Here is a 24,217-nt window from a genome sequence, read left to right on the forward strand (position 1 = left end):
TATCTTAAAATTCCACAGTTATTGCTATAATGGTCCTTCGACATGTATTCTTAAACAAATCGTCGATAAGTGCTTCAAAGTCTTTCGAAAAATATTCTTACAACATCCGCATTTAGACATTCTCCTAAAAATCGCAAAATTTTGCTTTAAAATTATTCTTAATAAATTCACGACTTTGGCATTTCAAACTTGTTCTTAAAATACCAGGATTTGAGCAAGGCTGATCTTTTCAGAAATATTCTTAAAAATTCGCAAGCACTTTTTACTAAGAATACGAATCCATAAGACAGATCATTTTGATTATCACTTTCTTTGGTTATACGTCAAATAAATGAAGAATTGGTGTAAAGCTTACCCTAAAACCACGTTCATTCAAATACATGACTCGTTTTTTCCAAACATATTTTTAAGAGTCCGCGATAAGGGTAACGACTATTCTTTTTAAAAAAATCAATCAATCAGTTGAATTATCAAAACCAAACATAAAGTTCGGCCGGGTCAAACTTTTAATACCCTCCACCTTAGGGTAAAGGAAACATTAGAAGAAATGTGGCAAAAACCATTAAAATGCCGAATATCGGGAGGTACCGTTATATGCGGGCTATACCAAATCGTGGACCTACACATACAAGGTTTCCCCAAAGGAGCTAGAACGCACTATGACCTACAAATACCAATTTTCAGACAAATCCGTGAAAAAATATGGCAAAAATCATCAAATTACCGAATATCGGGAGGTACCGTTATATGGGGCTCTACCAAAAAGTGGACCTATAATTACAATGACTCGCCACACGAACTGGGACCCATTATTATCTACAACTACCAATTTTCAGAGAAATTCTTGAAAAAATGTGTCAAAAATCATCAAAATACCGAATATTAGGAGGTACCGTTATATGGGGACTATATCAAAACGTGGACCTATTTATTGTTTCGCTACACGAACTAGGACCCATTATGACCCACAAATACAAATTTTTAGACAAATCAGTGAAAAAATGTGGCAAAAACCATAAAAATACCGAATATCGGGAGGTACCGTTATATGGGGACTATACCAAACCATGGACCCATACATGCAATGTTTCGCCACCGGAGTTGGAACCCATTATGACCAACAAATACCAATTTTTAGACAAATCCGGGAAAAAATGTGGCAAAAAAATTAAAATACCGAATATCGGGAGGTACCTTTATATGGGGGCTATACCAAAACGTGGACTTATACATGCAATGTTTTGCCACACGCACAGGGACCCGTTATGACCTACAAATACCAATTTTCAGACAAATCCGTGAAAAATGTGGCATAATAAATCGTCAAAATACCGAATATCGGGAGGTACCGTTATATGGGGACTATACCAGAACGTGGAAAGATATATCTCATTTTCAATACCAACCATCCTAGACACAATACAAATTGCTCTGCTTAATTTTGGCGCTCTACGTCAAATAATGTGGGCTGTATCGTGATTTCAACAGACAGACGGACAGACAGACGGACATCATTAAATCGACTTAGAATTTTATGCTGATTTTAAATATATATACTTTATGGAGTCTACGACGAATATTTAAGGATGTTACAAACGGAATGACAAAGTTAATATATCCTCCTTTCAAAGGTGGAGGGTATAACAAGCAATTGTCCGCAAATAAAAGACATTAAGAACACAAAAATTAAAAATCAATGAAAATAATTGCGGTTGCGTTGCAAAAAAATTTATCCAGCAAGAATTTGCAAGCTCTCAGTAAAAGAAATGTCAACATTTCTCCCTGGAAGGCTATCTTTTGCAGATCTTTTGTGTTAACAGACGGCTTCCAGACACACAATATATTTGCCTACACATTGGAAGATGCATTCTTGCAGGCAGCCAATAATGATATAATTTTACACAAATGTATATTATGTCTGCAGGACTTTTGGTATTGAAAATGGGTCATGTAGGTCCACGTTTTGGTATAGCCCCCATATAGTGGTACCTGCCTCTATTCGGTATCAATTTAGTATCCAAAATGTATTTTACAATACGATTGCAGGATGGAAAACAATTTGAAGGCAATCCTTCGGAAGATCTGTTCGACCAATCTGATATTATTCTTTTATAAAGTAATTGTTATTGCAAAAGCCCCAACTGTAACATTTTTACATAAAAATAGATACTAAAAAGGAACGCATTGCTGAGAGACAATAAAACTAGTTAAAAAATGCGTGTAGGGTAAGAGTGTATGTAAAATCGCAAGTTTAAACCACTAGTTCTATTAAACTCTGTGAACTAACCTTCAACACTGTAAAAGTAGGTTTTAATTGAAAATAAATTTAAAAAAAAGATTTTTTACCACCTAATTCTCCATAAATTTTATTTTAAAAAATCACCGCTATAAATGTTTTGTAAAATCTTCATTACTCGTTTTCAGTTTCAAAATCACACTTTAATTTTTTGCATGAGTCAGTGTTTACATGGCTTTTAAAATATAACGATTACATCTTCGACCCTACCCATATTTAGCACGCTTAATTTGTTGGTAAATAAATTAGCAACTTGCGTTTTCACTTACAATATACGAGAAATACAAAAAAGGGCTTTTGAAGCCGCTGACAAGATTTGAATGGAGATGAATGAAACCAACAAACGAGATATACAAAAGCTACTATGTAATAATACATTAAATGGTCGTATATTTATTTACATATATACATAACAAATGATGATTAATTATTTACAACAAAAGATTTAAGCATTGCAAGGCAAGTTCCAAACAAAACGTTTTACAAAAAGGTACATTTGTACATATGACATGCTTGTAAGATGTCAATTAGAGAATGGCCAATTGTTGAAAGTTACATTTTTCATTTGGTTGTTTTGGGGAGATGTATTGTTTTCAGAATTTTATTTGTACTTTAAACCTAAAGTGACCCGTAAACTATGGGAGGGCATGATGACACATTTACAAGTACCTCCAAACGTTTTTATAATATTTGGTTGTAATACGAAAGTTTTTAGGCATTGGTTTTTTAATGCAATAGTTTTAAGTCTAAGGTCCATGATTACAAACAAACTTTTTATTATTATTTGTATTTTATGAACCATATTCGTTGCTTTTAATAAACAATTTGGGTACTTTGTACATTGTAATAAGAAGAAGTTAGAACTTTGGGTTTAAAGTTACATTATAGCTTTGATAGTTTATTTATTATACCCTCAGCCATATGGCTAGAAAATGTATATTTCATTTGATACGGCCAAAACGTGCCTCATCGAAATAACGGTTTTAGACCCTAGGTCTAATTGGACCAAATCCATTTCAGGACATTTGGAATCGATCTAGCGATGTCCTTCCGCCTGTCTGTATGTCTGGCTGGGGTGCACGATAACTCTCGAAGGGAGTATCCGATTTGGTTCAAACTGGGTACATCATAATATAATAATCAAACTTAGATCGGACTCGGAGATGGTCAATATTGGTATATTTATTTACATATATACATCGTATATACATAATATATATATATATATATATATATATATATATATATATATATATATATATATATATATATATATATATATATATATATATATATATATATATATATATATATATATATATTTCTGGTCCCAACCTCCCCCGCCAAAAAAAGTATTCTTTACAGAAAGATAAAAAATAATACGATTTTGTTCCAACTTTGCAAATCCTAATATTTGCATTAGAGCTAGGTCAGGTGCGAAAATGGACAATATCGGTGCACTCCATCAAGTACCTTTCCCACAACGGGTCAAAATTGTAAATAATTACAACTCTTATACAATGTGATGTAAGATTCCGATTACACATATCACAATATTTTTATTAACCCAAGGTCTGGTGTGAAGATGGTATATATCGGTTCACTTCCTTCTGGTACCTCCCCACAAAGGGTCAAAATTTTGGGTATTCATGAAGCTCATAAAACGAGAAATTAACATCCGATCTTTTTCCGGTTCTCTTCATATTTCATACATCCCATTATTTCTACCAGTACAAGATCTGCTGTAAAAATGGGATATATAGGTCTACTCCTTCTGGTACCTCCCCCATTTGGAATATCCATGAAGTTCAAACATCTCAATATTTTTCTTAACACGGGTTTGCTTCATAGATGGTAGAGACTGAACCATTCCTTCTGGTACCTCCCCCACAAATGTCCAGCGTTTCAATAAGCAAAACGATTATAAAATCCGAAAAAGGCATCCAGTTCCCTTCATATTTGACACATCCCATTATTTCTACCAGCACAAGATCTGCTGTGAAAATGGAATATATAGGTCCATTCCTTCTGATACCTCCCCCCACAAAGGGTTAAAATTTGGAATATCCATGAAGCTCATAAATTGCGAATTTAGCATCCTATTGCATTCAGACTTGGTACATATCAATATTTCCATCAACACAAGATCTGTTGCAAAGATGGTAGATATCGGATCATTTCTTTAAGACTTTGGAAAACAAAACGTTCAAAGAATGCGAAATAAGCATCCAACTCTCTTCAAATTTCACACATACAAACATTTTTGCTAACACAAGATCTGCTGTGAAGATGATATATATCTGCGAACTCCTTCTGGTACCTCACCCATAAAGAGTCACAATTTTCAATACTTTTATCTGTCATAACTTGCGAAACAAGTCTGCGATTCTTTACAACTTGCTATATTTAAATATTTTTATACCCCACACCACAAGGTGGTCAGGGTATTATGTCTTTGTGCATTTGTTTGTAACAGGCAAAAGGAAACGAGATAGACCCATAGTTCCTTTTGATGATCTGCATAGAATCACTTTCTGAGTTGATTTATGCATGTCAGTCCGTCTGTCCGTCCGTCCGTCTGTCCATGCATTCTTGTGAACAAAATGCAGGTCGCATTTATTATCCGATTGAGATGAAATTTTGCAAACAACATTTGTTTGGCCCAAGGACGAACCCTATTGAAATTGGAGATAATCGGTAAAATATTTAGATATAGCTCCCATATATATCTTCATCCGATTTGCCTTTTATTGTGCACCAAACGTGTAATATAAACCCGAATAGTATGGAATTTTGCACATACAACCAAATTAGGCCTGAAAATAAGTGTGCCAAATTTTATCGAAATCGGTTCAGATATAGCTATTGCTCCCATATATATTGTTCATCCGATTTGATATTTTTGTCCTTCGCAGCCGTAATATGCACTCTGTAACAACAATATTTGGGGGAATTTATCAAATGCAGCTCAGAAATACCTTTGCTAAATTTTATCGAGATCGGTTCAGATTTGGATATAGCTCCCATATATAACTTCGTCCGATTTACCATTTATTGTGCACCAAACGTCTAATATTTGTCCAAATGGGATGGAATTTGGCACATACGACCGAATTTAGTCTAGAAGGTAGTATGCCAAATTTGGTGAAGATCGGTTCAGATATAGTTATAGCTCCCATATATATTGTTCATCCGATTTATTGTATTTGTTACCCACAGCCGTAATATGCACTCCGTAACAACGATATTCAGGGAAATATATCAAATACAGCTCAGAAATATCTTTGCCAAATTTTATCGAGATCGGTTCAGATTTGGATATAGTTCCCATATATATTTTTATCCGATTTCAAATTAATTTCGCACCAAATGGGCAATACAAGTCCGAATTTAAAAGATACAAATGCTTCGGCATATTTAGTTCTTTGAATTTTAAATTATAATTATAATCATAGCGCGTATGATTGAATTATCTCATAAAAACTTTTAATTATTAAGTGGAGCTCAACTAAATTAGCAAAGCGGTGTAGGGTATCATAAATTCGGCCCCGCCCGACTTTAGGACTTTCTTTACTGGTTTTCAATCAGAACCCTGAGATGAATATGGAATTTTTGATTTCGCATAAAATTTGATATAAATGTTCGATTTTCTTGTCATTTTGCCCATACCAATATTTTCATCTTTATTAGATAAACATTTTAACATTTTCGTACATTTCAACATTTTCGTAAAATTATCAGATATCTCATATAAAGTGAAGGAAGTAACCAATATAGTCCAACCTGGCACGTCGTAATATTTATATCATATTTATTTAGGTCCAATACGAAATGGACAATATTGGCTCATTCCTTCGGAACCTACACCATAGAGGATTAACAATTTGAATAATCATAACAGAAGTCAAAATATATTTAAATAATCGAACATTGGCTGAGGGTATACATCTATCGGCAAAACCGTCTGATATTTTTTAACTCGTTTTTTTTTAATAGTTAAACTAGTGAATAGATCGAAAAATGAAATTCAATTTGAGAAAATCACATTGCGCTGAACTAGTCAATTAATGCCAAAGTAGTGAATTTTAAATATTTTTAAATTGCTAATATCTATTTTACTTATAAAAGAAAATATATATATATTACAATAAATAACCATTTTAATTGATTTTATAAAATTGTACTCCAAAAAATGCTTACAGTACTATCCTCATTTATTTTTAACAGATACCATGCGTTCGTATTCCAAACAAATTCGCTTTTAGCAAATCATCCCTTCTTCTACTCTCGCAGATGATAAATAAATTGAAGGTGACTTTGGCATTTTGTTTCTTGTTGTTTTTCTTTTTATTGCTGCTTTTTTATGGTCGTTTTTATTAAACGCTTTGTAATACCCTGAGTGTAATGTTATTTCTTGTTTTGGATTTTGAAATAATTTTGACGCCGAACACTTAAATATTCACATTTGCTGTTTTTGTTGAACCATAGACGAATTGAATTGGCAAAGGTCTAATTTATTTCCAAGAGGTTATGGTCAAGCAGAAGTTGTAAATGGCAATGTAAAATAGTGTGTAATGTTGTGAGACCATAAAATTGTAGAAAAAAAAACTCATTATAATGATATTTACACACTATATTGCAACGCAAATTGTCTTCTATCAGAGTTTTATATAAGGTTATATTTAACTTAACTGTGACACTAACATCGGGTACATATTATTGAAGATTAACCCACTGGGTTTAATAGATCTAAAGGGTTAACCTTGTGTGTTCCGATACACCCTTAGGAGGATATAAATGCCGCTCAGCATAGACAATCAAAAGAGAATACAACAAGTTAAAAAGTAACAGTCGCTTTTGCCGACAGATGTATACCCTCAGCCAATATTCGATTATTTAAATATGTTTCGACTTCTGTTACGATTATTCAAATTGTTGACCCTCTAAGGAATTGGACAATATTGTCCATTTCGAATTGGGCCTAAAAAAATGCAATATAAATATTGCAACGTGCCAGGTTTGGACTCTATTGGTTACTTCATTCACTCTATTTCAAATATTTGATAATTTTTGGAAAATATTGAAATATGCATTATGTACCAGATATGGTCGACCAAAGTATTCCATTTCCATACTTCATCTAATACAGATAAAACCAGTAAAGAAAGTCTTAAAGTCGGGCGGGGCCGACTTTATGATACCCTACACCACTTTGCTAATTTAGTAGAGCTCCACATAACAATTAAAAGTTTTTATGGGAGAATTCAATCATACAAGTTATGATTATAATTATAAGGTAAAGATCAACGGGTTAAATATACCGAAGCATTTGTATCTTTTAAATTCGGACATGTGTTGCCCATTTGGTGCACAAATAATTTAAAATCGGAAAAAAATTTATATAGAAGCTATATCCAAATCTGAAGCGATCTAGATATAATTTGGCAAAGATATTTCTGAGCTGTATTTGATATATTTCCTTGAATATCGTTGTTACGGAGTGCATATTAAGGTTGTGGGTAACAAATATAACAAATCGGATGAACAATATATATGGAAGCTATAGCTATATCTGAACCGATCTTCACCAAATTTGACACACTAGCTTCTAGACTCAATTCGGCCGTAAGTGCCAAATTCCATCCCATTTGGACAAATATTAGACGTTTGGTGCACAAAAAAGGGTAAATCGGACGAAGTTATATATGGGAGCTATATCCAAATCTGAACCGATCTCGATAAAATTTGGCAGAGATATTTCTGAGCTATATTTGATATATTTTCCAAAATATTGTTGTTGCAGAGTGCATATTACGGCTGCGGAGGACAAAAATAACAAATCGGATGATCAATATATATTGGAGCTATAGCTATATCTGAACCGATTTCCATCAAATTTGGCATACTTATTTTTAGGCCTAATTTGGGTGTATATGCAAAATTCCATACTATTCGGTCTGATATTACACATTTGGTGCACAATAAAAGGCAAATTGGACGAAGATATATATGGGAGCTATATCTAAATTTTGACCGATTATCTCCAATTTCAATAGGGTTCGTCCTTGGGCCAAACAAATGTTGTTTGCAAAATTTCATCTCAATCGGATAATAAATGCGACCTGCATTTTGTTCACAAGAATACATGGACAGATAAAATCAACTCAGAAAGTTATTCTATGCAGATCATCAAAAGGAACTATGGGTCTATCTCGTTTCCTTTTGCCTGTTACAAACAAATGCACAAAGACAATACCCTGACCACCTTGTGGTGTAGGGTATAAATATTGATATGGGCAAATTACAAAAAATTCGAACATTTATATCCAATTTTATGCGAAATCATAAATTCCATATTCATCTCAGGTTTAAATAAATATTTAGATATTGCAAGTTGTAAAAAATCGCTGACTCGCTTTACAAGTTAAGCCAGATAAAAGTTTTGAAAATTGTGACGTTTTGCGGGTGAGGTACCAGGAGGGGTTCGCAGATATGTATCATCTTAACAACAGATCTTGTCTTAGCATAAATGTTTGTATGTATGTAATTTAAAGAGAGAGAGAGAGAGAGAGAGAGAGAGAGAGAAAGTTGGAGCTTTTTACGGTTTCTTTGAGCGTGTTGTTTATCAAAATCGTGAACCCTGTGTGGGGCAGGTACCAGAAAAAGTGGTCCATCTTTATAATATATCTTGTGTTGATGGAAATATTGAAATGTACCGAGTCCGAATGAAATCTGATGTTAATTTCGCGTTTTTTGAGCTTTATGGATATTTAATATGTTGATCATTTGTGGGGAAGTACCAGAAGGATTGGACCGATATATCCCATCTTCACACCAGATTTTGTGTTAGTAGAAATAATGGTATGTGTGCAGTATGAAGAGAACCGGATGCTTATTTCGGATTTTATAATCGTTTTTGTTATTCAAAACTTTTTGACGCTTTATGGGGGAGATACCAGAAGGAATGGTCCGATCTCTACCATCTTTGTAAAAGATCTTGTGTTGATCTTGTGTTGTTGAGATTTGGCAAGTCTGAATGAATTCGGATGTTAATTCCGCGTTTAATAGGCTTTATGGATTCAAAATGTTGACCCTTTGTGGGGAAGTAGCAGAAGGAGTGGACCGATATATTTCATCTTCACACCAGACCTTGGGTTAATAACAATATTGGGATATGTGAAATTTGAAGACAATCAGACCCTTATATCATAGTATATAAGAATTATAATTATTCAAAATTCTGACCCTTTATGGGGAAGGTACTTGATGGAGTGTATCGATTTTGTACCTGGGTATGTGAAATTTGAAGAAAATCAGACCCTTATATCATAGTTTACAAGAATTGTAATTATTCAAAATTTTGACGCTTTGTGGGGAAGGTACTTGATGGAGTGAATCGATTTTGTCTATTTTTGTACCTGACCTAACACTGATGCAAATATTAGGATGTGCAAAGTTGAAGCAAAATCGAATTATCGTTTCTTTTTTTGTACAGAAAATATTTTTTTTTAATGTCGACCATTTGTGGGGGAGTTACAAGAGCGACAGAACCGTTATTGGCCATCTTCGAACTCGATCTAAGTTTGATTATAATATTACGAAGTACCAAGTTTGAACCAAATCGAATACTCTCTTCAAGAGTTATCGTGCGCACCAATCAGACAGAGTGACGGATCTAGGGATCGACTCTCAATGTCCTAAAACGGATTTGGTCCAAAGAGATCTAAAACCGTTATTTCGATTATTTAACAGCATTTTATTCATTCCGTGCATTTTCAAAACCAGCTCCTTCTCTCAACCACTGGCACCAACAGTGATATCCATCTCAAATTGCAGGATTTCAGTTCTATTCCTTCACCCATTACCAAATTTAATACTTCTCGTAGAATTATAGTAGACATTTCCAAAACCACCTCTATATCCTAATCCCAGATGCCAACAGAGACCTCAATATCACATTTTAGAATTTTATCTCTAACCATTCACCCAGTATCAAAAATAGTAATATTCAGTACTTTTCGTAGAATTATAGTACAAATTTCCAAAGCCACATGAACAGCAACCCTAATACCAAATTTCAAACACTACCTTTTCACTCAATAGCAAATTATACCAAATATAGTAATATTTAGTATTTTATAGCGTTTGTAGTACACATTTGCAAAAATCACCCCTTTATAACAACACTACCCAAATTCTAGCTTCATCCGTTCACCCTAAGCATAACTATTCCCAATTTACAATCATTTAATACAGTTCGTAAACTTTCTAAAATCACCTTCATACATCAAACATACTTTCGAATCTTGATTCTCAAATCAAATTTCATGTTTTTAGCTCTATTTGTTCACATAATACCAAATGGTTCCATTTTAGAACTTTAGAACCATTCTAGAACTTTTCGTAATCTTAAAATGCGAATTTTCAAAAGTCCTTTAAACATCTATCCTGCACTCCATGTAAATTGAATTTCATTCCAAATTTCTGAATTCTAGCTCATTTCGTTTGTCCAACACAAGGTATTCAATTTTTAGTACATGTAAATACTTTTCGTATTTTCCAAAATCCAGAATTTTCAAAAATCCAGACTCGAAAAACTATGTATTTTTATACCCTACAGCACTATGTGTTGGGGGTATTATAAGTTTGATTGGGCCAAAAATTATGTAACACCACGAAATATTGATTTCCCACATAGGAAAGTATATATGGATCTTCCTTTCTCGCCGAGCTGAGTCGATCTAGCTATGTATGTCCGTCCGTCCATCTGTCCGTCTGTCCGTCTGTCCATGTTAATTTGTAATCACTCTACAGGTCGCAATTATGGCCCGATCTTTAGAATGGAGGTGGGGCTAGGGTCAGAATAGAACCCTATTTCTTTTGGAGATGATCGCCAAATGTTTAGGGGTTGAAATGGACCAAATACTGAAAAAATGTCGGATTTTGCAGTAGCTATACAGGTCGCAATTATAGACCAATCGACGCGGAATTTCGCATGTAGCTAGAGTTTAGGGCGGGGAAGAAGCCTACCAATTTGTGTGGTCATCGGATAATATTTAGCGGGTAAAATAGACCATATCTTTTTTGCTGAAAAAATTCACAATTTTTCATTAAACCGCGAATATTTTAAATCGCGGCGAAATCACAAAGCCATGACAAGGTTACTTCTGATCTTTACATTGATGTTAACATCCAACAAATCGGATATATAGCAAAATATGTGCGATATATATGTCTATCAAAGAAGATATGTTGAAAGATCTCATATATGTCGAGAACGGCTGAACTTATTTCGACAGTTCTCATTAATTCAGAATGGCCTCTTGGCAGGAAAGGAAAAACGTCTAAAAATCGCATAAAAATATCTCTCTAAAGATGAAAATATTGATTTTGTAATATTTTCTCATATTTTTTCAATTTTGTCATATTTTTGGCATATTTTCATTTTGAATTAAACATTTGGTAATATTTCTACAGCTAACAAAACTAAGTAGTTAGGATATTAGGATATCATATACAGATCGCATTTATGGCCCGATCCTTACGAAATTTTGCATGGAGATAAGATGAGGGTCAGAATAGAAGCCTACTCTTTTTGGAGATGATCGCCATATATTTAGGGGTTGAAATGGACCAAAAAACTGCAAAATTGTCAGGAGGTCGTAATTATCGCCCGATCCTCACGCACATTTGATTGGGGGTTACCGGACATTGCAAAAGCCAAGCAGTTTTGGATGGCCATCCAAAAATATTCAATGTGTGAAGGAGTTTGCCAACTTTTGTAGACAAAATACGAAAATTCATTCCAGTGTCTTTTTGGAGAATTCACAAATACAGGAAAGACGCACTTCTGACTATTTCGTTAACGCTGATTTCATTGAAGAATATAGTCAAATGTCTGCGTTTCAGTCAAAAACCAATAATAAATGTTAATTTTTTGCCACTTCTGAGAGATTATAGGTCTTTGGGAAATATTGGTTCCAGATCTAGGAAGACCATTTACGTGCAACATCTACCAATAAATTGGAAATGAGCAAATTAGTTTAAGTTGCTATTATTCGAAAATTTGAGAACGAAACCTGATGGTTTTCTTTTATTATTTGTCACAATATCTGTGGAATTCTTTCGAGTATCTCGCCTATATAAACTGTATCGTTTCTTATAGTGTTGTAGGGTATTCAAGGGTCGGCCCCGCTCGACTGTAGCCTTTGCTTACTTGTTTTTTTAAATTCAATTCTAAATCGTTTAATTGTCAAGTTTTTAGCACTATTCATTCATATAATGCCAAATGGTTCTATTTTAAAAAAAATTAGCACCATTTTAAAATATTTCGTAACAATGAAATTCGAATTTTCAAAGCCCTTTGGTACATCTATTCTGCAGTCCATCAGTGAATTTCGTTCCAAATTTCTGAATTCTAGCACATTTCGTGTGTCCAATATAAAGTATTCAATTTGCGGTACATATATATACTTTTCGTACTCTTTTAGTATGAATTTACAAACAAAACACGGAAGTTGTAAAAAAAAGAAGTAAATTCTATATCGGTTTATTGTTAAATATATGTGACAAAATCACGCAAGAGTTCTACCAAATTTAAAAATGTTAAATTTTCCGCTGAATCTACAAAGCTTTGTATCCAAATTCGCCATTTTAATTTGAAAAAACATCTCTTTTTATCTGATGCTCGTTTAATTTTATTGCTGTTTAAAATGAAAAATTGTGAGATTTTTTTGTTTATTTCAATCCATATTGACATTAGTTTTTTTTTTTTTTTTCATAAAACAATAACATATTTTAAATGGGAATTTTAGCACAATCACAAAACTGAAGAAATCGAAAGAATTCATATTCAAATCCACTCACGCTTGAACTACATTTATCTAATTAACTAAACGTTTCATTAACCCACTAACCCAAAGTAAATAAATATTATAAACAGGAAATGGAATGCACATCTGTATTCCAAACCATGTACATACATATTTTACTGGCCAACGAGGCTGGCCAGCTAGCCATGCAGCCAGCATCTATGCAAATGAATGTAAAATTTCGTAAAACTTGCCGAACAAGAAACAAAATTTCGTAAAATTGCCAAATATTTGTAAGTGCTTAACGTTCAATGATGTTTGAAATGTCTATGGGCCAGCTGAAATGTTAATGCATGGACGCATGCGTCTTGAGTCAATACAACACAACATTTATTCAACAACACTTGAAGAAGCCAATCAATTAGATTATTTGAATATCAATATTTTCCAGGCAGTGGTTTGAAATCAACAAACTGTATTGTTTTTGGAAATAAAATAAGATAACATTTTTAACTTTTTTTTCAAACATACCTTAGTTGAAAGGTTTTTTTAAATTTTTTTAATAACACAGTCGAGTTAAAGTGTTATTTTTATGTTAAACGTTTGAAGTTTTGAATAATATCTTTTCAATAATATCTTTATTTTTTGAAGATTTTCTTTAAAAATATTTTTATTTTCAAAATATATTTTCAATGTTTCATTTATTCACTTCCACACACACATATACACGATTTTGAAATTCCAAAGAATTGTTGTTTGGTTTTTTTTCCTTTTTTGTTTCGATTTTGAATTCAAGTTTTGATTTTCTTTGTTTTCTTGACTTTGGATTACACCGAACCTTGCCGTTCGGTAGCCAGATGCTGAATGATCTAAAGCGGCAAATGACACGTCTAATGTAGACTTGTTGTGTATGTTGGTGTTTCGGCCAAACTGTATAAAGACTCCAAATGTTTTATTAAGGTTGTCTCAAGACACATTCGAAGTTAACGTTTTATTAATGCTTGAGTGGTGTGATGAGTTAGGTAAACGTAAACGTAAGGTATACACGGAGGGTATATTAATTTTGTCATTCCGTTTGTAACTCCTCGAAATATTCATGTCAGACCCAACAAAGTATATATATTCTTGATCAGCGTAAAATTCTAAGACGATTTAGCCATGTCCGTCTGTCTGTCTGTGTGTCTGTCTGTCTGTCTGTCTGTCTGTCTGTCCGTCTGTCTGTTGTAATCACGCTATCTTTCGAACAAATTGAGATAGAAGGCTAAAATTTTGCACACATGTATATTTTCCCCGTAGGCAGGTTAAGTTCGTAAATGGGCCATGTAGGTCCAAGTTATCATATAGCCCCCATATAACGGTACCTCCCGATATTCGGTATTTTGATGATTTTAGCGACATTATTCACCGGAATTGTTTCAAATTTGGTATTTGAAGTTCGTAATGGATGTTACAGCCTAAGACGGAAAATTATCTGTGCAGGTCCACGTCTTCATATAGCCCCCATATAACGGTACCCCCCGATATTCGGTATTTTGATGATTTTAGCGACATTGTTTACCGGAATCGTTTCAAATTTGGTATTTGAAGTTCGTAATGGATACTTCATCCAAAGTCAAAAAATGAGCCATGTAGATCCACGTCTTCATATAGCCCCCATATAACGGTACCCCCCCGATATTCGGTATTTTAATGATTTTAGCGACATTATTTACAGGGATTCTTCCAAATTTCGCATGTGAAGTTCGTAATGGATACTTCAGCCCATGCCAGAAAATTGTCTGTGCAGGTCCACGTCTTCGTATAGCCCCCATATAACGGTACCCCCCATATTCGGTATTTTGACGATTTTAGCTACGTTATAAACAGATTTTTCTTCAAGTATCGCATTTAAATATTGTAATAATTTATGACAAAAGTTGCCTATCCAGGCCCACGTCGTCGTATAAGCATTCGGTATTTTTTAGATTTTAACAGAATTTTTAACGGTTTTTTTTTTTGGAAATTGCCAAATTTGTACCAAATGGTGGAGGGTATTAAAAGTTCGACCCGGTCGAACTTACAGCTTTTTTACTTGTTTTGATATCGAATGAGAGATTTTGTTGTAGGTCTGGGCCTCAATTCTTGTTCTATGAAAATTTGAAATGGAACTTTTATAAAGGAAAGAGATGTCATATGAAAAATTTTATAAAGGAAATATTTTTTATTTCATATTTTCATAGAACAAGAATCCGGCCGCTGATTTTAAGATTATAACTCAATTGAATATATTTTTCTTAAGAAAAGATTCTTAAAAATTGATGATCAAAAAAAAAAAAAAACTGTAAGCTCGGGTCGAACGAATGGGGCTACTACTTCATTTCGTTCGAGGCTAGGGTGATTTCCACTGACGGAAGGATATACATACTTTGTAAGGTCTAAAATGTATATTTCGTGGTATTACAAACGGAATGAGAAACTTGATATACCCTCCATACTATGGTGGGGGGTATAAAAATAGATGTATCAAAAGGGTTTTCGGATATTCGAACTTTAAGGTTACGAAAAGTTCTAAAATGGTACTAACTTCTAAAAATGTCCCATTTGGTATTGTGTGAACGGAAAGAGCTAAAAACTTGAAATTCGGTATGAGAATTAAGTTTGGAAAGTAAGTTTGGTATATGAAGTTGGTTTTTGAAATGCGTTCTAAGTGTGCGAACTGTAATAAATAATAATAAATTCGGAACTGTTTTGTTTAGGGTGAACGGATGAAGCTGGTATTTTGAAGTCTTGTATTGGGGTCTCTGTTGGGGTTAGGTTTGTGATAAAGAGGTGGTTTTGCGATTTTGTACTGCACGGAAAGTACTAAATAGTACTATATAAGGTACAATTAGGTATTGAGTGAAAATAGTAGTTGAAATCTGAAATATGGTTTAGGGTCGTCATTTATGTGTAGCCTGGAAGTGATCTCAGATATATGTACTATAATTGTACGAAGAGTACCATGGCTGAAATCCTGAAATTTGAAATCGATATCTCTGTTAGTGTCTGTGGTTGAGATTGAAATATATGTAGATGGTTTTGGAAATGTGTACCATAATTGCACAAAAAGTACTAAATTTGATATTGGCTGAAGAAATAGATTTGAAATTTGTTATCCACGTCACTGTTGGTTTCTAGGGTTCACATTTGGAGATTTTTAAAAAGTTTTGTATAGAAAAATTGGATATGGGTCCATGTAAACTTCAAAATGAAAGTTTTTGAAGTGAGTAAAAGGCAAATATGTTCGAATTATTGAAAGTCTGAAAATTTAGTACTACAGGGTGAGATAAAAAAAACTGCAGCAAAGCCAAGTGCTATATTTTTTACATTTTTTTTAAATTTTGTTGAATGAAAGCAAAAAATGCGGAAATAGCATCAAATTTTAGAATAAGTTTAGATTTGTTTGAATTGGTCAACATTGGCACGAATTATGGCCTTCAAACGGCCAATGAAACCGTCTCACGCTGTCCGAATGTTGCTCTGCGGTATTTTGGCCAATTCCCGGTGAAGCGCTTGCTTGGGAGATCGACACTTTTGGTATTTTTTTAGTGTCAACCTTGCTTTCCAAAATACTCCAGACCCAACGGATTGCTACCCAGAGATTTTGGTGGCCATTGTGCGCTGGAAATGAAGCAAGGAACGTCATTTTGTAACCATTTTTGGGTGGCGCGTGCTGTGTGGCCAACATTTTTGCTTGCCCAAGGCGTTAATACACCCTCCGGAATATTTTCGCGATAATACTCGGCATTTATTTTGATGCCACGGTCGATTAATACAAGCGGAGAGCGGCCATCGGCTGTTATGGCGGCCCACACCATCACCATGGACGGCGCTCGAGTTCTGGTGGCCAACCGAAAGTGCACATTTTCAGCTGATTTCAGCTAACTAGCGATGGTACGAGACACAAAAGATTTATTCACATTTAAATGCTGGAGTGCTCTAACGATAACCACTTGTGGTTTTCCAGCCAAATATATGAATATATATGAATTCCATAACGAATAACTTTTTTTTCTGGAAAATTCTCAACAAAATGCTTTTGTACCCTTGTAAACAATATAATGAGCTGTCACTGGAATAACTTTAACAGCTGTCGGACGAGTGGCAGCAGTCTGAATTTGGTTGCAGTTTTTTCATCTCAGCCTGTTATTTGATTGATATTAAATTTGATATTGGATGAATAAATAGAGCTGAAATTTGTTATTGAGGTCCATTTTGTTTTCTAGGGTTTACATGTGGAGACGTTTAAATAGTTTTGGATAGAAAAATTGGATCGACTCACATCCAATTTTTCTTCTGGTTTTACTAATATCCTCCTCGTAAACGTCAAAATGAATGTTTTTGAAGAGAGTAAAAGATAACAATTTTCTTATTATTTAAAGTCTGAAAATTTAGTACTATGTATGAAGGTTTGATAAAAAAATTTTGTCATACTGAACAAATTGTGCATTTTGTGTACTAAAAAGGACTAACACGAACTGTTGGAACGAACCTTATTAAATGCAGATTATACATCTCCAGTCTCTTCAAAAAATATTCTAAAAAATCCATGATTATACTTCTAAAGATCTTAAAATATCTTTTTAAAATCTACGTTGAATATTGAAAAACTATTCAAAAACATTTAAAAAAATTGAAAAATATTTTCAAAAAACTGTTTTTTGATTGCTGTTGAAAAATGGTTTTAAAATAATGCACGATTAAAATGGAGTTTTGGCACCAATTCTTCAAAAAATATTCCTAAAAATCCAAGATTGTACTTCTGAAGCTTTTAAAGTATATGTTTTTAATCTACGTATAATATTAAAAAATCACCATAAAATTTGGTTTTTTCAACAATTTAATATTATTGAAAAATAAAAACGCACGGATTATTTTGGTAAAAAGTTTTAAAATTTCAAACGAGTCATTTGAAAATATGGATAGGAACTCCCTTAAAACAGGATCGTAGCAGGTTACAATTATTAGCCATAAAATTCTAGAAGATGTCAGAAGTCTAAATCATACCTAAAAATAAGGAATTCATATATATTAAAAACCCCTTTTAACGGTTAAAGTCGTAGTTTATGTAAGTCTACTAAAAAGCTTAATTTTAAAGGGATGACGTCGAAGAGAAAGGGATCTCTGTTTCCATTGTATATCAAAATAATGTTTGCATCAATGTTTTAAAAAACGCCGAATATATTTCCCACTTTTTTTCATTTAAATTATTTTTATTTAAAAAAATATTTCTAAAAAATGCAATACAACTTGAAAAAATACAACTTACTATTTCAAAGTTATTAGCCCTACGAATAATTATACTTAAAAAACCTATGAATAAAATATATATGTTTAATTTATTTTTTTTAATTGCAGAAGACCTAATCTTACTATGACTTTTTTCTCTGCTTAGGACCGTCACAAGTAAACTAGAGAACTATAAACATACTCCATTGTTGAATATCTGTATGATTACAAGCGGTTTTTATTAATATTATAAATAATTAATTTAAGATATTTTCAAGCAATACCTTTAAAATTCTACAGCTATATCAGTATATAACTTTTATCATATTTAACAAACATAGAATAAATACATTGAAATTACTATAAAATTAAATAAAAAACATAAATAAAAGAGTTATGCTTATTCCTTGAGGATTTCTATCAACTCCGATGTTTCAGTATGTTCAGTATTTTCGGCTACCTCATCATCAGACTCAACGTCATCCTAAAAGAAGTAAATATTAAAATTAAGTAACAAAGAAGATTATATTTTAGGCAGAACAACTTACATCAAAGCCAAAACAATCCTCGGTAATAGCCTTTAAAGCCGAAGTTTTTGATTTGCCTGTAAATAAAATAAACATAAATTAGTTCATTAATAAATAATAAGTCTCTGGAAAAAGCTTTTTACACTACACTCACTTATAACAGAAGGTGCTGGTTTGGTAATCTTTGGTTGTTTTTCTGGTGAATTTTGGCAAAACTCTTGTTGTCCCTCCAAGTCGACTTCTTCTGCATCTTGCATCACTTCAATGATCATATATTCATCATCTTCTGTTGCAACCACAGATTCTTTCTCTTTCTTTACATTTAATTCAGCGGGCAAATCAATTGTCGTAAATTCTCGATTACATTTTTCTGTTTTTATTACAAACTGTGGTTTTTCATCCTCCTCTTCGTAGTATTCCAATTCCTGATAATTTTCATCGTATTCCTCCTCTTCCTCTGGTTCTTCCTCTTCAGGCTCATAATCCTCGTACACGTATTGTACAGGTTCGCCATTTTCATCTTCAAAGATAACATTTTCTTGATTATCGGCAGACATTTCACGTTCATTAGTGGCATTCACCACCTCATCTTCGTTGTAAATAAAGGAACTTTTTATTTGTGTGACCACTGTACCATCTGGTTGTACCCGTTTTAAACGACCCATTTTTATTTTAAGTTTCTCCTCATTTATTTTAGAATTTGGATCATGAGTTTCCATGTGGCGCATTAGATTGCCTTTAAAGGCAAATGCCCGCTCACAGTGTGGACACACGTGACCCTTTTTCAGGGGTTTTGGTGGCTCATAATTTGCCGTATGATACAATTTCATGTGACGTGCAAGTAATTGTTTTTGGCGGAAGGACTGTTGACAGAGGTCGCATACAAAGGGTTTGGTATCTGTGTGTATTAGCATGTGAGTGTCCAGTAGACGTTGTGATATGGAGGCATATGGGCAATATGTGCAGCTAAAAGGAAAAAAGTGAAATGTTAGCACTCATAATTTAAAAATAAGGGTAAAAAGTCTTGCTATAAGCAGCTTTAACTCACCGATAACATTTCTCTCCTTCGTGCGTTTTAACATGCATTTTATACTGATAACGATCGGGCAGTTCTTTGCCACAACGTTTGCAGGGAAATGGTGTCTCGGAATTATGCAATTTCTGGATGTGCAAACGTAAATCTGTTTTACGTCCACACGTTGTGGGACACAAGTTACATTGGAATACCGGCTTATCATTGACCGAGTGTATAAGACGATGATATTTCAGTGAATTCGATTGTGTAAATCTGGCATGGCAAATATCGCATTCATATGGCTTTTCACCGGTATGGGTGCGCATATGACGTTTCAATTTAAAGGTATCTGGCGAAGCATAGGTGCAATGAGGACATTGGTAGGGCCTTTCTCCCGTATGACAACGCATATGGCGACGAAGTTTACTTAACTCCACACTACTATAATCACATTCAGTACATTTGTGGGGTTTTACGAGGGTGTGACGGTAACGTCTGTGCCTTGTCAATTCACCCGATGTGGTAAAGCTCATTTCACAATCGCCACATTTATAGGGTTTGTTGCCCAAATGGGTATTTATGTGGTTCATCAGAGAATTGTGAGTTTTGAAACCCCTCTCGCAAACAGAACATTTATAGGGTCTGTCATCGGAATGTGTCCTAAAGTGACGCGTCAAAAGAAATTTCTTATTTGTGCTGTAGTCACAGATCTGACACTTAAATTGGCCCTCAGAATCTGGAGTAATATGAAGTGGTTTAAGCAATACTTCGCTCTCGATGACACCTTCTTCTTTGCTCTCGTCCACGGTAAAATCTGCCCCATTCACAGTTCTTTCAGTTTCATCGAAATCGTAGACCTCACCATTAGCTTCGGAGACTTCAGAGGCTATGGTTTGATCTACCGTCGTTGCTGTTATATTGGCATCAGTTGTATCGGCCGGCTCAGTTTTTGTTGTCACATTGAGCTCTGTGGCTTTTCGTCCCCTGGTACGAACTGTTGTAGCCCTTGGAGAAATGGTCGCCTTTTTAACAGCCGTTTGCTTTCTGGCTGTGGTTTTTGTTTTTTCAGGACTTGCGGGTGTTTCAGCTTTTGTTTCTTTGGGTTTCTTTTGTATATCAAGATATTTTAATATTGAATTATTGCCTGCATTTTTATTTCTAGAATTAGTTTTTGTGGATTTTGTCGGACTAGGTGGTTTAGGACTTTCCTTACTAGTGTTGAGTTTTTCCTTTTTCACAGGACGTTGTGGAGATTGAGCTGGAATTGTAAAATTATTTTTGTATTAAATTTGCATTTTTTGTGCTTTGGCCAGTATTGTGGCAACTTTATCATAAAAAATGTAAAAAGTACATACATAGTTTTCTTTTCTTTACTGCAGCAGCCACTGATTTTACAATGGATTTTTCCTTTTTTACAGGTTTTACTTGAACTGCTTTTTTACCGCTTTGATAGTAATAATTTCCTTCCTCATCCATAAATATGGTACCATCTTCTAGTTCGGCATCATCCAAAGCGTCGTCATCTTCAACATCATCTTCCTCTTTATTTGTATTTAAAATACAATTAAAAATTTATTATTTAAAAAAAGGTCATATTAAATGTTATATACCTTGTTGTTTTTCCTCTTCTTCGTTGGCAACCTCCGAATAAATCGCTGTGATATCCTCTTCTACATGTTTCTCCAGTTCATCCAAATATGATTCCAGATCCGAATTATCGTCGGCCATGCTCTGATAACAAAAGTAAAATGTAATTAGAAAACGCGCCTTGGTTTAAATTTAAATTCGAATTGTTTTTATTGATTCTCCCCACCAGCAATTGTTTTGCCCCAGATGTCGTAGTTGGATACATCTACAAATAATAGATATCGCCCCCTGTCATCAAATTGTCAGAATTTAGCAACACATATTTCATTTCTCTACAAAGGCGAGGAATGGGGTATTCCTTTTGCATGGATGACTTGCAAATATATTCTGCAAATTAAGTATGGCTAAAATTTATTGCACTTAAAACAGATTGGTCCTTGTAAAAGGGTGAAGCCTTATTGGCGCCCTTTTTCCAATTATTCTTATGTGTATTATGCGACACCATGCGGCGGCCGACTCTTACTTTATGGTACACACACAATTCACCGAATGACGATGGTGTCGCTTTTTGTTATTGATTTTTTCTGTCGAATTTCATTTTTTGATGCGAAGATTTTCGTTCAATTTATTTGAAATATGTTTTAACACACACCTTTTGTTGATATTATTCGTGTTGAATTAATGCGTTTGCAGGATATTGAATACTTTAATGCTAAAATAATTTTCTCGGCCAAACAATTGTGTTTAATATTTTCTCCGTCAGGTAAATATAGAATGGAGAGTTTGTTTGATGCACAGGGTTGTATTTACAGTAGTTGCAATCGAAATAAAATTCGTTCCCCTAAACGACAAACTATGTAAAAACGGCTTAAAATGGGCAAAAGTAAGCAGCCGGCGTTTGTTTGCACAACAACTGTAAGTATAAATTTAAATAAATAAAATAATAAATATTCACGACAATTATTCAAGGAACATGTGATGTTGGAGTACTCTACCATACAACATGCTTGACAATGTGGTGGTTTGTTATGAGTCCAGAAAATCCTTCCGAGAATAAGTACCTACGTAAATTTGCCCGAAGTTCTTGAAGTTGAATATATGGTTTTTAAATATGTAATAATATAATGTAATAATAATTAGAAATTGTTATCGTTCATTGTGGTTGGGTTTTTGAATTTTTTTATACAATGACAAGTTAAATTATAAATCATCTTTCGCAAAATAGTCACTGGGAAAACACCAAAACAGGGATGGGGAAAATACCATGGAATGGGGTATAAATAACTATTTATGAATCATAAAGTGTGAAATGTCCTAAAATTCAGCGCCTATCATGATAAAATCATAGAGGTAGTCGCTGATAAAATTAACTGTCAAACCAATTTTGGAGTTGAAAATTTGTGATATAAAACTATTCAAATTTGTTAAAATGGGGAAAATACATATTATAACAACCTTTGAAAGTCATCGTATAAGAAAGCAACAAATTGTTGAGTAAAACTTTTAAAAATTTTGACATATGAATGTTTCAGAGCGTTGATGCATCTTAATGTATTATTCTACCATGTGTCAAGTGAATCAGCTGATGTTGTAGTTTTGAGGATTGTTATTTTCACGAATAATAGTACGTTCAGACGTAGTAGAATAATACAGGTAGATGGCATCAACGCTTGGGAACATTGATATGGCAACATTTTCAAAATGTTCTGTCAAAAATAATTAGATTTTGATATGTTTTGATATGTATGCGACGCCAATCGGAAGTTATTATGATTACAACAGATTTTCCAAATTTCAATAATTTTACATTAAAATGTGCCATCCCAAAATTGGTTTGACAGTTCATTGTGCCACCAGCTCGCCAATGCGACTACCTGTATTCTTCTACCATGGTTTAGACTTATTAAAGCGAGTAAATTTCAACTGTCAATTCCTATCAAGTGATGGAATGGAATTGACAGTTAAATTCCACTCGATTTAATAAGTCTAAACTTACGTTATAATTAGGCACCGGCACAACAGACCCTGGCACAATAAATAGGTACATGATGTGTCGCAACTGATTTTCTAGGAGAGTTATCAAAAAAGTTATTGTGATTGAAATCACATCACGAAATCACATCTTGACAAAAAGGTCAAGAAATTTTTACATTTCGTCTGATTGGTGTGTCACCTTACTATTACACCATGCAATAGACATTGTACGAGGCGTACTATTCAAAGCAGAATTAAGAAGGTAACCTCAATTAATCTAAACATAACCAGGGGCTAGATTCTAGTTGAATGAAAAGTTTCCACATTACATTTTTATAAAACGAGTATTGATGCCCAGCTTTGCATTTTCCGTAATTAAAATCTAAAATAGATCAAACATTAAATCGTGGTTTCGGGGTTGAAATACAACACTGTTGTCACTTGTAGCTGATAGACGGACGACCAACAAATAATTAAATTCCGGGTTGTTATTTCATGCAAAGAAAGAAGAGGTATTAAAAAGGAAAAAGGAGTGAACAATGGCGATTTATATTGATCTTTATTTACCTTGTCGTTGAGGTACAGGTGGTTAGGACTCCGAATTGAGCTCAACTCTGGATTAGGCGACCATCCTTCGATGTGTTCTAGCGTTGTCGATTCTGTTTTTTAGGCGACACTTTCCTTTGTTTGTCCTTAATCTGTAATGAGAAAAAAGAAAATGTATTAAATATCGTTAATTCGGAATATAATTACAACGCTA

At 33.8% G+C, this 24,217-nt stretch overlaps 2 protein-coding genes across 4 annotated transcripts in view; both read right to left on the reverse strand.

Moving 5' to 3' along the window:
* Positions 1–13,864, reverse strand: part of LOC101890201 (clavesin-2) — a 37,728-nt gene extending 23,864 nt beyond the window's left edge. The window contains exon 1 of the mRNA XM_005185327.4: positions 13,639–13,864. The gene's annotated coding sequence lies outside the window, so the exon portion shown is untranslated. The remainder of the gene's footprint in view (positions 1–13,638) is intronic.
* Positions 13,865–18,720: 4,856 nt separating this feature from the next.
* LOC101889486 (transcriptional repressor CTCF) lies at positions 18,721–22,276 on the reverse strand. Of its 3 annotated transcripts, none has more exons than XM_005185323.4 (7): positions 22,136–22,276; positions 21,507–21,627; positions 21,252–21,437; positions 19,930–21,154; positions 19,036–19,847; positions 18,903–18,958; positions 18,721–18,838 (listed from the first exon to the last, which is right to left on the reverse strand). In XM_005185323.4, exons 2-7 carry the CDS (start codon positions 21,622–21,624, stop codon positions 18,755–18,757), a joined length of 2,481 nt encoding a protein of 826 aa, XP_005185380.1. In that variant the 5' UTR covers positions 21,625–21,627; positions 22,136–22,276; the 3' UTR covers positions 18,721–18,754. The 3 variants fall into 3 exon arrangements, with proteins under 3 accessions (XP_005185380.1, XP_019892968.1, XP_019892967.1); XM_020037409.2 differs by lacking the exon at positions 22,136–22,276 and adding an exon at positions 22,007–22,112; XM_020037408.2 differs by lacking the exon at positions 22,136–22,276 and adding an exon at positions 21,710–21,985.
* Positions 22,277–24,217: the final 1,941 nt, after the last annotated feature.

This window comes from Musca domestica, unplaced genomic scaffold (genome assembly GCF_030504385.1).
Source record: "Musca domestica strain aabys unplaced genomic scaffold, Musca_domestica.polishedcontigs.V.1.1 124, whole genome shotgun sequence".
Classification (NCBI taxonomy): Eukaryota; Metazoa; Arthropoda; class Insecta; order Diptera; family Muscidae; genus Musca; species Musca domestica.

Bases quoted from the DNA above. Each gene is read 5' to 3' on its own strand.
- LOC101889486 (XM_020037408.2), bottom strand. From the start codon at position 21,748: ATGTATCCAACTACGACATCTGGGGCAAAACAATTGCTG. The intron at 21,438-21,506 runs GTATATAACATT...ATACAAATAAAG, and splicing joins AGAAGAGGAAAAACAACAAG to AGGAAGATGATGTTGAAGAT. The intron at 19,848-19,929 runs GTGAGTTAAAGC...TTTTCCTTTTAG, and splicing joins GAAGGAGAGAAATGTTATCG to CTGCACATATTGCCCATATG.